At 38.3% G+C, this 14667-nt stretch overlaps 1 protein-coding gene across 1 annotated transcript in view; it reads right to left on the bottom strand.

Annotated features, from left to right (window-relative positions):
* The window catches only part of LOC126236435 (nuclear pore complex protein Nup85), a 149847-nt gene that overhangs the window by 74628 nt on the left and 60552 nt on the right, over positions 1–14667 (bottom strand). The window contains exons 5-7 of the mRNA XM_049945738.1: positions 13827–14086; positions 8280–8402; positions 7953–8168 (exon numbers count right to left, since the gene is read on the bottom strand). Coding sequence (XP_049801695.1) covers positions 7953–8168; positions 8280–8402; positions 13827–14086 — 599 coding nt within the window. The remainder of the gene's footprint in view (positions 1–7952; positions 8169–8279; positions 8403–13826; positions 14087–14667) is intronic.

The following is a 14667-nucleotide window of genomic DNA, read 5'->3' as shown; positions in this document are numbered from 1 at the left end:
AAAAAGCGCGAATGTCAAAATCGAAATTCAAGGCAATGATGATTGTTTTTTTTGACATCAAAGGGATTGTGCACATTGATTGGGTACCAGAGGGACAAACAGTGAATCAGCATTACTACATTAGCGTCCTGGCTACCCTACGTGAGCAAGTACGGAGAAAACGGAACGATTTGTGGAGAAAAAAGTCATGGATCCTTCACCAAGACAATGCCCCAGCTCACAGTGCGTTGTCAGTGAAGACGTTTTTGGCAAAACACAACATTCCCATCTTAGATCATCCACCCTACTCACCTGATTTGGCCCCCTGTGACTTTTTTCTTTTCCCTAAAGTCAAGTCAGCTTTGAAAGGAACTAGATTTGAGACTGTTGAAGCAGTAAAAGAAAAAGCGACGGAAGTAATGTATGGACTTACCGAAAATGATCTGCAGCATTGCTATGAACAGTGGAAAATTCGTATGGAGCGGTGTAGAGACCGAGGAGGGGAGTACATTGAAGGAGATAACATGAAATTGTAAATAAATGTTTTTTCCAGCATCAGTCTGGTTTTTTTCTAGCCGCACCTCGTAGAGTGAAATGGTATCTTTACCTCAACCATTATTTAATTGCACAGTTTTTTTTTTCCATAGAGTGAACGGTAGCGCAAGTTACTTTACTGCAAAGTAAATATTAAGTCACACACAGTTCTCGTAGATTCCAGATGAAATACAAACAATAAGTACAGATAGCCAGTCATTATAAAGTGGAGACTCAAAGTATTAGATAAGAGTATAAAACTGAGACACTGCAGTTGTGAATGTCTGCATGCTCTGGAGCAGAACAAAGTTTGTATGCTGAAATAGTGTATTCCAACACTAGTTTAAATAAAAGATAAAACTATAGGAAAATTTGGAGCAGAAGCTGGACCCCAGAATCACACTGAGACCACTGCCAGACAGCTGGTACTGGTCACTGTACTGCGTGATTAGCTCCTGTGTCGCAGACCACAGGTGCCAGAACCAGGTCAGAGCCTGGTGTTCAGTAACTGATCCCACTTGGACAACCTACTGCTGGGTGACGCCACACCTTTCGGACATTGAAACACTCCAGATGCTTCGACACAACCCAGAAACATCACTGTTACCATAGAATCAGCAAGGAGAAGCAGTATTTAACCACGGCCAAACCAGCTCGTCCTTGTCCAACCAGCTGGCAGTATGTGACACCCACTGTGTATCAGCTGGATCTGTCCCCGTATCTCTGCCACTACTGCATTGTGAACCAATGACCACTGCCAGCCTGTCAGCCAGCAGCATGCCAGTCGCTCGCCCCTGCTCTTCAGCATATGCCTAGAGGTTGACTCCAGATAATGCCATTGCAGTGCCATTGGTACGTCATAACCTTCCACAGCAAAGAAGGCATGGAGGCTCCCTGTGTTTGCATGGCCGCATCCTCCAATCTCAGCTCATCTTGCATACCGGAGATGCCAGTGAAGTGCTCTGTCTGTCTGACAGCGCATGTACACCACTGGCCATGACTACACCTGCTGTTCAGTGTGGAATATGAAGTGAAGGAGGAAATGCATTTTAATGACAGTACAAGTCGGATGGAAAAATTAAAAACTTGTTCATGTTCGTGGAGGAATCAAATTGAATGACTAAATAAAGAACTTGTATATGCTCACCGCCGGTCTGTTGGCCATTTTATCACGTGTCTCCCATCTCCCAAACCATCTATGCACCACACCATGCCCACAGCAAGACTCCAACTCATCCCAAAAAGCAAGAACTGTTCACGTTTAACTCCAGTGTCTCTGCAGCTATCCTTGTCATGCTACATTTTGGCTCCCAACATAGACTGACTGTGTTCCTGGGATCTATAACTCTTATCAGAATTTAGATGGCTTGGAGACTGACGGATCAATGGCGACAAAGAAAATGTACAGCATACACAGGCCAGAAGACTTCAACCAGTAGTTAAAAAGGAACACCAAGATATGTAAGTAACAGGGCAAGCTTTTACACTTTCACTTGTAGGATTACCTACATCCTTTGGTTTGACATTTCCCTACCTATTTCTATAATGTTGGAATTAGATACCATTGTAATGTTTGGTACATGGCTAAGGGCCAAACTATTAACTCCAGCAATATAAATCCAGTGCAGTTTATCTGGGTGTTCCATCCCACGCACTGAGTCACAGCTCGTGATATGTTGGGTTTGCCATACAAAAAAAGCCAATGCAGAGAGAGAGAGAGAGAGAGAGAGAGAGAGAGAGAGAGAGAGAGAGAGAATGTCTGGCTCAGGTGTGAAAAATATCAGGGACCCTGAAAACTTTGATATGGATTAGCAATACGAGGCTTTTGCTAATAAAATGGAACTGTGTAGAAATAATGTTTTAGAATGAGATATAATGGTAAAAGTAACATGTATACTAGTAATTGGAGATAGGCAAAAGGTAGGAATTAAGGTCATGGTTAAGGCATGCATATTAGGAGATGAAATCTGGAAAATATGATGCCAGGAAAAATAATTAAAAGGTACTTCTTAGCTCATTAGGTTTAAACTGTGATACAATGCCAGTGAATGTGAACTAGAATAGAGTCGCAATGGTTTTGTTGGGTTAGGTTTTACGGTCTTCACATCATACAGCATTGTCTCAAACCAGCCAAAGCAATGAGATAACATGGCATTAGTGTCGGATAGTGTGTCAAATAGTTTGTGTGCATGTGAGATATGTTTTAGTGCTATACTAGAGACTTCCAAGTTGTCAGAGAAATATGATATAAACAGTTGAGAATATGGGAGATGCCAAATTTTATCAGGTAAGTATTATGCAGAAAGACTTGACCCCATACCTCGCCCACAGTGTGAATAATGGACGAAAAGTGAGATGATACGAAAAGTGTGCAAATAGCAGCATAAAGACTTAGTTGTTGAAATAAAATGTAAATGATGCAAAAGACAAGGTAATACCATGAGTGTAGTAACAAATACAAAGTTTAAATAAGTACAAATAAATTAGTGTTTTTATTTCAGTGAAATTCATGGAAGAATTATCTTCAAAGAAAGAAAGAGATTGTAACGGATAAAACTATAGGAAAACCTGGAGCAGAAGCTGTAAGCCAGAACTGTATCAAGGTCACCACCAGACAGCTGGCATGGGTCACTGAACTGCACAATCAGCTCGTTTGTATTCAACTCATGAGCACCAGAACCGAGCCACAGCCTGGCATCATGTAATCAACGCAACTTGGCCAACCTAATGCCGGTTATACAACACCTTCTGGACATTGACACACTCCAGACTTACTGTTACCGTGGAATCAGAAAGGGGGAAGTAGCGTATAACCAAGGCCGAACCAGCTCATCACTGTTTGACCAGATGAGCATAAGTGATGCCCAGTCTGTGTTAGCTGGAGCTGTCGCCACAACTCAGCCGGCACCAGGTCATGAACCAATGACTGCCCCCTGTCTGCCCAGCCCGGGCAGCCAACACCATACCAGCTGCCCACCCCTGCTCTTCGGCAACAATTCAGAGTTCCACTCTGGGCAATGTCATCGCCATGCCACTGGGATGTCGCGACCTCCCACAGCAGAGAAGATGTAGTGGCCATCCATGTCCACAGAGTGGCTGCACCTGCCTTCTCTGCTTGCCTCGCATAATGGAGATACTGGTGCTGTGCTTTGTCTCCTGGGAAGCAGGAGCACACCATTGGCTGTGACTACTTCTGCTACTCAGGGCATGGCATTACGTGAATAAGGAAATGCACTAGAATGACGGTATGAGCTGGCTGGAATAACTGAAGACTTGTTCATGTTCATGAAGGAATCAAGTTGAATGAGTCCTCTAATTGTCCATTGGCCATTTCCTCACATGTCATCTCCCAAACCATCTAGGCATCTTACCAAGCTTACAAGAAGACTCTAATGCATCCTGACAACCAAGAACTACTCATGTTTAACTCTGAAATAATTTTTGACAATATAATGTAATTAGATAGATAAACAAATCTATTCGCCAAATGATGGCAGGAGAACATACACATAAAAGAAGGTTATATTTACACAAACTTTCAGAGCCTCTGGCTCCTCCTTCCGGCAGAAGGGTTGAGGAGGAAGGAAGAGGGATGAAGGAAAAGGACTGGAGAGGTTTAGGAAAAGGTGTAAATTTCTTCCTTCCCCCTTCTACACTTATGCTGGAAGAAGGAGCCATTGTCTAAGCAAGTTTGCTCAAGTATAACTTTCTTTTATTCGTGTGTTCACCTTCTGCCACTTGGTGTGTAGATTTTTCTATCCATCCAATTACATTATAATGTTTAACTCTGGCTTCTCCACAGCTATCTCTGTCCTGCTACATTTTGGCACCCTATGTGGGTGATTCTGCATTTAATAGTTATAATTATATTCTTATCTACAGCACAATGCCTACGTTGCAAAGTGAGTGGTTGTTGATTAATATTACCCTTTATTTAATGGCAAGTATATATACTTTCATGACAGTCTTAAGTTCTTCGCAAGTGCTAGTTTTTTCGTAAGGAGTAATCATGTATCAAATATCGTTTGTAAGGAGTTTAATCAGGCAAATGTAACAAAACAACATGCACGTGGAGAGAGAGTATTTGGGTCATTCCATGTCAAATCGCCCAATTACTGATCATCATCTCGATCAACCATCACTGAGTTCGATAAAATTTTATGTGAATGTTTGCACATGCCCCGAATGAACATTTCAATAAAAATAAAAACCACATGCAATGAAAACTGCACAACACGTTACTGCAATGTAACCTGGTGCTACGGTACATTCCCTCTAATTTGTGCATCATTTTCAGGTACTGTTAGCACACACTGGAAAATCATACATGATTTTCTAAAAGCAAATGGAATGTGACCTATTTCTGTAATTTTTAAAAATCAAGTTTGAACTGACTTTGTAGAAATCTGGAAAGCAGCACATGAATGATATTTTATACTGGCCAACATTATGTTGCCAAGTTGTTGGGTCCAAAGTTTCATGTTCATCATGGCTTTAATCAATGAGATACAAAGAGCTGAAGTTAACACTTTACTCACAGTGTGAATTTTCCTGCTAGTTTGCCTCTATTTATGTGGCCTTGTCAGCCCATGTTGGTTTTGTAACAGAAGTGTCCAATATATCCTATTTTCATCTTTCCATAAAAATAATCTTTTTGATGAATTTGTAGATTATTGGGAAATAGTAGGTGAATGAAATTTTGTATTCCACATCCTTGTGCAACCGAGCTGTAAGTTTAATTTTCAGCATGCGTTTACTCTACGAGATTCTTGAATTTGAAGTTGATATTTCTTTGTTCCCACTTTTGATTCAAATTATTTAGTATTGTAGCCCATGTTGGATAATCAAATAGATTGTTTTTCAGCTGAAACCATGGTCTTCCTAATGAGCCCAGTCAGGAGTTTTGCAGAACAAAATTTAATGAAAAATCAAATTGAAAATACTGCATTTTTTAGCTTTTTACAAAATCATCATCTTTGCACTTTATTCAAAATTGGAAAGTTGCACATAAATGAAAGGTTGTTTGAAAAGTTCTCGGAATCACCATGAGAGGTCAATGCTAGCGCGACAAGTTGTTCATGTGATATTCATTGGACTGTTGCCGGTAAACACGTGCCACGTCAGTGCTTTTCGAAGAGAGCTGTGGTGGTGACATGGCTTTGTTGTTTTTCCCACGTAGTGATCTGCAAAGATCGGGAGGGGGGAGATTGAGATGTGATTAAGTACTCCATAAAAAGGTATGAAAGCAAAGGATATTCATGCCAATTTCCAGAATACACTGGGGGACTCTGCTCCTTCATATTCAACTGTTGCCAAATGGACAAATGAATTTAAATTTGGTCGGGAGAGCTTAGACGATCTGCGCAGTGGTCGGCCAAGATGTGTCACTACTCCAGAAATCATTGCAAAAGCGCACAAAATGGTCATGGAGGATCGCTGATTGAAAGTGCATGAAATTGCTCACTCTTTCCAGATGTCATCTGAAAGGGTATATCACATTTTAACGGAAGAATTAGAAATGAAAAAAATATCTGCAAAATGGGTGTTGCGACTCTTGATGCTGGATCAAAAACACATGAGAACAGACATATTGGAATAATTTTTGGCTCGTCTTAGGAGAAACGAGGGAGATTTTTTGGACTGGTTTGTGACCACGGACGAAACTTGGGTGCCCTACTATACCCCAGAGACGAAACAACAGTCAAAGCAGTGGAAACATGCTGATTCTCCACCACCAAAGAAAGCAAAGACAATTCCTTCAGCGGGAAGGATCACAGCATCAGTGTTCTCGGATGTGAAGGGGAGCCTGTCTGTAGATTATCTCGCCACTGGGCAAACAATTACTGGACAAATTGCAACAAAAGATATGTGAGAAAAGGCCAGGTTTAGCAAGGAAGAAAGTCATCTTCCATCAAGACAATCCGCGCCCACATGCATGTGCCATCACCATGGCAAAATTACATGAACTAAGGTATGAATCATTGTCACACCCGCCTTATCCACCTGATATCGCTCCGTCAGACTTCCATCTCTTTCCAAAACTGAAAAATTTGCTTGGTGAACAAAGTTTCACTTCAAACAAAGAATTGATAGCTGAAGTTGACAACTATTTTGCAGGCCTGGAGGAAATTCATTTTCGAGATGGGATGAAGACACTGGAACATAGTTGGGTCAAGTGCACTAATCTACAAGGAGACTACATTGAAAACTAAAAAAAAAAGTTTCAGTGATGTAAGTACTTGTTTTCTCTTCTGCTCCGAGAACTTTTCAAACCACCCTCGTACTATATGCCAAGTTTTACGTTCGTCATACCTTTAATACATGAGTATAAGAACCAAACCTCGAAATTTTTAGAGTTTCTATTTTTTCATGTATTTTGCCTAAAATTATCTAGCCAAATAAAAAATTCTTTTCATTATTATTCACATGAGAACCGTAAAAGTTGAGCTACTGAGATATATGTTTCATGTTCAGCATGCATTTACTCTGAGACATAATAATTTGAAGTTTACATTTTTTCAAGCCCAACTTTGGTCCAAATTATTTAGTACTGTAGCCCATGTTGGATAATCAAATTGCCTGAGATATAACAGCTCAAAGTCACCAGAAATCCATGCTTGCTCTGCACAAAGTTGCACATGGGTACAAACAAGTGACTATATCTTAGCCAGTATGGCTTTAACAGATCTTAAGCTTTATCAATGTTTGTTGGTGACGTGTGAAGGTTCACAGAAAATTTCAACAAAATCCAAGATAGTCAAGCAGGGAGGCCTAAGTGAATTGAGATCTAATAACCCATTTGATATACCCACTGGGTCTGTGACATCAAGATTTCCAGAAACTATTCTCAACTAATGTTTAAGCAATATGTTCTTGTCAGCTATATGGCTATTAAAGAGGACTCATAATGATGAAGACATTGACTACCCACCTGAATATTATTTTCATTTCATCCCACATATGAAATAGGCAAAATCAGACATTGGAAAATCCAGGATAGAATGTAATAGCTACTATTCACTACATAGCGGAGATGCTGAATTGCAGATAGCACAACAAAAAGACTGTCAGAATGTGAGCTTTCGACCAACAAGGCCTTAATCAGAAAAGGTCAATGAAGGCCTTGTTGGCCAAAAGCTCATGTTCTGAGTGTCTTTCTTGTGCCTATCTGCAAATCAGCATCTCCACTATACAGTGAGCAGCAACTATCCTTTTCATTATATTGTAAGTTTTGAAGTAAACAACAACAACAACAACAACAACAACAACAAGAGTAATCATCCACTAAATGTTGACAATAGATATGTTGGACTGCAACATAAAATATATAAACTAGAAATATAAACAACAATAAAGAGGCGTTGAAAAGAAACAACAACCAAATGCATATATTAACTATATGTAATGCACAGCATCATAGGGCACTTGTATGTACCTACTTGGTTCACATTACATTCCAAAATAGCGAGAAGCACCAGATCAACTTCTCTGAGTTCTGACTGACCAAATGCTGTCATACATTTTGAAGCATGGAAAGAAAGATCAAATGTTTTTACAGTAGGTTCTGTATACAGCAACCAGGCAACCATATACTGATACCAGGTACCACACTGCGACCGTACTTTTGCAAAAGCATCTGGTTCCCCAGCCATCACCTACAAAAAGTAATATATTAATTACATGAAATAGTTACTTAACTGCATCACATGCCGAATTCATGAAGTCTGAAACATACAATATGGCAAATATACTACACAGTTTTGTACCTGCATTAGAAGTTCCAGTTCTGGTTTAGAAGCAAATATTCCCGACTCAATTTTGGATTTCAGTTCATTTTGCCAGAATTTCCATGTCATATTAAATTCTGTTACTGATAGTCCACCATAAGCCTGTAACAACGGTGGAGAAATTTCTGTCAAGTCAGTTTCCTCTCTTCCCTTCCCCTTGCTCCCAACTTTTCTACATTTATTTATTCTCATCTATGGCTAATGTATATGTGCACAAGAATATCTTTAACTTACATTAATTTTTTCAGTGCTCATTATTATGAATGAAATAAGGGAGAAGCTAGTGCCACTGGAAGTTTACTGTAAAGTGAAACCACAATGACGTGCCTTCTGTAAAACTGCAGAGCAGTTGAGAAATCAACTTTTAAATGCCATACTGGATTTCATCTTATTTTTGTTGTTTGCATAACAACTTACACGTTATGATAGTACACCATTTCAAGGCAATGGTGCAATGACGATTTTTCACAAACAAGTTACTCTTGGTACAATTTGCCATAATTAAACATCAGTTGAAAACTTGTGTTAGATCACCACAGTGTACTGGTTACGATGTGGAATTACAAAGCAGAAGAAGAAGGTCCATGTCCTGCTCTATTAAAATATTTTCACGTACACCTTCACATTTATAACAGATTCTGAGACTTTCTGACTAATGTAATAGACGTATGTTCCGCAATAGAAGAATCCTCTCTCTCTCTCTCTCTCTCTCTCTCTCTCTCTCTGTGTGTGTGTGTGTCTCTCTCTCTCAGGAGTGAGTTTGTTTCATTTTGTGACTTCAATCTGATTAAAAAGTGAAAGATTAAATTGCTGTGAGTGAAATGTGCAGCAATGACATTTATATTCTTACTCGTCACACATATCTGGCTGTTTATTTCCAAATATGTCACCTTTTCTGTGTGTAAGATTCTCACATTTTACTCCCGTAAAACTTGGTTAGACAATGAAACTTTATAGTCGACAAATGTCTTGGACAAAAACACATTTCAACATCACTTCCCAGTAAACTTTGAGTGAAACTAGGTTCTACTTTGCAATAATGGTGACTGACATTCACCTTCTTACAATCTTAACTAGTGCCTATGCAATTGGAAGTTTTCAAGGGTGCATTAACTACAATATTGAGTTTAAACTATTCTTATCACAAAAATTTTTTTTAATATTATGAAAATCTAATGTATGATCTCAACACAACATGTAACACCATTATTTTTGAAAAGCTGATCTCAGCAATGTAATGGTTTTGGGAAGAGGACTACAGGTAGCTTTGAGAGCATCCAACACATGCTCTATGGAATTCAGGCTGTGGGACAAAGCTTATCACTTTACACAGCGTAATGACTGCTGTTGTAGAAATTAATCCAGGACACAAATTATGTGCTGTCGAGTGCAAAGTGAAATTTGTGCCACTTGCATCAACATAAATGTGCACATAAAGCATATTGAATTTCATCCATATAAGCCCATCCATTCCCATTTCCATGTGGAATACTGCCACCCTGCACACATTATTCATCTGTCTGTCAGTTTGCTCTTTAAGGTATCTGGTTAACAAGGCAGTGTGTGTCAGCCAGAGGCACATGCCAAAGTATGTCAAAGTACTGCCCTGAAGCTTATGAATTTAGAGAAAGAGACTGATTTAAATCACATACAAGAGACCATTTGACTGTTTTCTGGAAATTGTCTTAAAAGATTAATTGTGTCACTTTACACTTCTAAAAATGCTTTTTTCCTCCTGAATTTCAGTATTCTTTTATAAAAACAGTAATCAAATTCGAATAATCTGAAAGCCCGCTAAAGAGCTCCATTCGAGCTACACAGTGCCTGTGACCTCACTGGCTAGTTCGCTGCTCCTGCTGTCATAAAGCTCATTGACAGTGATGTCTTGTTTTGGAAAATGGGTTACAAATGATGTGTGTACTACCATACTGTACAAATACACCTATAAAAGCTCCTGAAGTCATTTTTTGAGAGTTCCAGAGAATGAGAAGATGCGTAAAATGTGGGTGCACTGAACAAGTTCACGAACTTAATTAAAAATGTGTTGCACTATGAAGTTGAGATTAATTTACCTCCAAGATATGCTCTCCCACTGATACAAGGGAGGACAGCATCGTGCAACATAATTAAAGTCCCAGTGAAAATTGTCATTTTGGCCAAATCTATCAAAAGTGCTTAGTAGCTTATTTGTTAGAGCTGTACATTGTTGAATTGTAGAAGATGATGTTCATAGCTCGCTGTTTTGAATCCAATCCGAAAGTATATTTTAATTTATTTGTAAAGTGACTTGACAGCCCTCTCATATTAAAACCAAATCACAATTGCAAAACTTAACCACACTGATCAGAAACAGAATATTCCTGTGTTTTCCTTGCTGTTTAAATGAGCTTACACTTGCAATAACTGTTCACACACGTTGCATTCAAAAAGATGTTTCTAGTGAATGTGGCCACACACTTTTTACTTTATTAGAAACAATGTTCTTTTTATCTTCCTACTGTCTGGCTAGGATCCTTAATGCATAAACTTTTGAAGTTTCATCATCTTACATAAAGATGAATTAAGTCTGCTTTCGAAACTAATTTAGTTTATACTCATAAACATCACAGCACTTACATTTACGTTGCCTGCATGTTATACACGCTTTATATATCTCCAAGCAGAAAACCTCTTCGTGCTACACCTTGTTGTACTGTGGCAGCATGGTGGTACCTTCACTACTAGCAGTGCTTCCCAAAAAAAGTGAATTGTATGTTAACAAAATAAATGTATTTTTCATTGTCCATCTCTCAGTCTAAGATTAATGTGAATATATGTATATAAAAAAACCCACTATCGAACAATTACTACAATCAGTTCTTGCTAATGCTATTCTCGTATTTCATGTAAAACTTTTAAAACTATATGACCTTTCAGTGACTGAACACATGATCTCTTTACTTTCAGTCCAACTGTGCTATCCATTGCGCCGCTGAGTGCCTTTCTGGTCCAGTGTCTCTGCCAAGTGTCTTCCAGAAATGAAATCAGCACTAAGGTTTGCCAAGAATAATTTTATTGTGCTTTTGGTCACAGCTCATGGTCATGACATAGTTGACAATCTAGTTAGAATATACAGTAATTTACAAATGTTCTACAATTCCTTAGAGAATATTGAATTGTGTTTTATTCATCTCATGGCGTACATTCGTAATCCTTTGGTTTGCGTACAGGAAACATGTCAAAAATTTATAACACAGTTACAATGATTTTTACATTAATAAATAATAGCACTATAATAAATAATAACACTATAAGGATATTTCTTGGAATATGTAACACAATGTAGCCAGCTCAAATTTCCAGTTTGTCCTGCATGAATTCATTCACTGAGTAATAACACTTCAGTGTCAGTACCTCAAATAGCTTTCTTTTAAGTGAAACTAAATTCATCTGCATCAACTTGTTCCCTTTTAATTTATTACCAATTTTCATTCCCATGTATTGAGGTCCCTGGGCATACAGTCTGAGGCTATGGGTGGGGAGCATAAAATTTTCTTTGTTTCTAGTATCATGTGAATGAACATTATGGTTTCCCTCAAATAATTCATGTCTGGTGTACAAAAACATAATAATCTCATATATGTCTAAGGATGGCAGAGTTAATATTTTAAGTTTTCTAACTGATGATCGACATGTTTCTTTGTGATTTGCAGTGCACACATTTCAAATGATTTTCTCTCTGTATTTTTAGTATCCGCACAATGTTTGTTGAGTTACCCCAAAAAACAATACCATACCTAAGATTGGATTCGAAGTAGCTTGTATATGCTACTAAACAGAGAAACTGTTTGCAGAAAAACTACATAAAAACGTCGTAACTTTGACCAACACTCCTGTAACATGTGTAGCTTCATCTTTACTCCTAGGCTATGACATCACCAGAGCATCAGCCAGCAGCAGAATGTTTTGATCATGTGACCAAATCTTGACATGTAATGATTTTTAAACTTTATCTACATAAAAATAACACATACTTTGTGAGAATATTGATCAGATATGCCATTTAAATGGTACAATCAATCAGAATAACAACAATCTGAGACATATTTTTAACACAGGAAAATAACCTAAAGCATTTCTATACTGGACCAATATCATTAAATAGAATAATGCTGTTACTATATGAACATGTATATGTGTATTAATATTGTAGTAAAACAGAGCTCTGAAGCGATTTTGAAGAACTGCCCATGTTAACACATTATTTTGTCTATTTTAGTAAAAACATCCCACTCTGCTATGCATGATGAACCATACATACCACTTTCATAAGCCTTCTAGATGTGCTGCAAGCTAACACCTTTGTTGTTAAGGGGTAGTGGTTCTATGCTATGAAAACTAATCTTTTTCCATTGCTGAACAGCTTACTAAAATAATTTTTCTCTTTGTTGTTTAAAAGTGATTTTTTGACCCATTTTGGGCTCTGCCCATCAGCAGAAATATCAAAAATAATTGTCTCCATACAGAGTACTTTCTTATTTTTGATATTTCTTATGATGGTCAGAGCCCAAAATACGCCAATAAATCAATTCTGAACAGGGAAGTGAAGAATTATTGAAGCAGTGGAAAAAGATTCAGGTGTACACAATGGTCACATGCCCCCTATGCTTCCTCATGTCACACCTGAAGTTATCCTATGAACACACTGATCACCGCTGCTCTGTTTAAAAATTTTGGATGCTGAAGCTACTGTTAGAAATTTTCACCACAGCATAGGAATAAAAGAAGGATGAATATCTAACTGACACTTCTGTCTTTGAGCTTCTTCCTATCTGCCGGTTATTCTCACAGAGTGTGTAGGAAGTGTCTTCCGTCACTCCGAGAACATCAATTTATATTCTGCTCTCAAATATGAAGATGACTATGCACAGGGAACAACAATATATAAATTTCATGGTAAATTAAAAGCATGTGCTGGACTGGGACCAGAAACAAGAATTTTGCCTTTGCGGGATATCTAGGTATGACTTTTGGCTTTCCTTCACAGCTCTACTTATGCCAGTATCTCTCTTCTACTTTCAAACATTTACAGAAGCTTTCCTACATATGTAACAGGACCAGGAAAAGGCCAAGTTATGAGTTTTGAGTCCTGGTCAAGTACACAGTCTACATCTGCCATGAAGTTTCAAAACAGTGCACACCTAACTTTCACATTAACTGATTTATACTTCCCTGAGTTTTCACAGTCTGTGGTTTTCCTTAATTTATCATATCCACAGTATATTAAAAGATTCACTGCATTTATTGTCTATTTAAGAATCTTATATCAAACACTATTTTTAACAGTTTTCCCTTAAGTTTGTACGTTCCATAAATCGCCATTAGGAAATGTGCAAATAATTAATACCTCCCATACTATGGAACTGAATTCATATTAGGTGGGAAGGTCACAGCAGTTTCATGAAAATAGCACAGATAATCATACAAGAGGGCAAAAAGACTGACAGTTTTCAATTCTAAATGGAAATGGTGGACACTATTACTCACTGAGTACACTGGCATCGTTTGGAATAATGCATCTGCTGCACAAATGGCGTCTCCATTGGCAGCTGAGTGAAGCTTCAGCACAGCACGAGCCGCATCAGTGCGACCTTGCAGCACGAGGCCCGTCAAGGTTTCCCAGTATTTTGCCTGTGTTTCTGCTGGGCTGCTACGACCACTGGTAGTGATCATCGCTGCAGCTTGCCGCTCATAGTGAAAGTAATGGAAACGCACCCATTCTAGCAGATGGGGCAGCACAGCATCACCTTCAAGGGTAAGCAAATTCGTAATTTTTTTTTAAAGCAAGAGAGACACATGTTAATATTAACGAATGCTTTACAAAATACAATTACACATTTTGAATACAGATTCCCTATAAAATATCCCATGCCTAAACTTACACCTTATATGCTTGTGTTAGTGTAGATAGTTTTGCATTGCTGTCACTATTATTAACTGTTAGGTTACTGATGTTAGAACAATAAAAAAACAGTGACAGGGATGGTGTTAAAACTGACAAACTAAGAGGGGGGGGGGGGCATGTGTATTTATTTACAGTGGTCAACAGAAATGCTATTAGCACCCTTTTTAAAACTTTTTTGTGCGTATTTGATAAAAAATTGTAAGAATGTTATCAATACCCTTTTCATAAATACCTACCTACGAAAGTCTGCCATTTATCTGGGAAGTGTTGTCTTTGTGACACCTAAAAAAACCTTTCCTAGCCAGATCTTGGCAAAAACTCTTTTAGTAAAAACTGTGAAGTTCCAATGATAAGACTACGAATGGATCAAAACACACTGCCCAATCCTACCCCAATCAACTTGGTGTGGAAATCAAATGCAAC

The sequence above is a fragment of the Schistocerca nitens genome, chromosome 2, assembly GCF_023898315.1.
Source record: "Schistocerca nitens isolate TAMUIC-IGC-003100 chromosome 2, iqSchNite1.1, whole genome shotgun sequence".
NCBI classification, from domain to species: Eukaryota; Metazoa; Arthropoda; class Insecta; order Orthoptera; family Acrididae; genus Schistocerca; species Schistocerca nitens.
The sequence above is the reverse complement of the archived record's forward strand: the minus strand, read 5'-3'. Positions and strand labels throughout refer to the sequence as shown.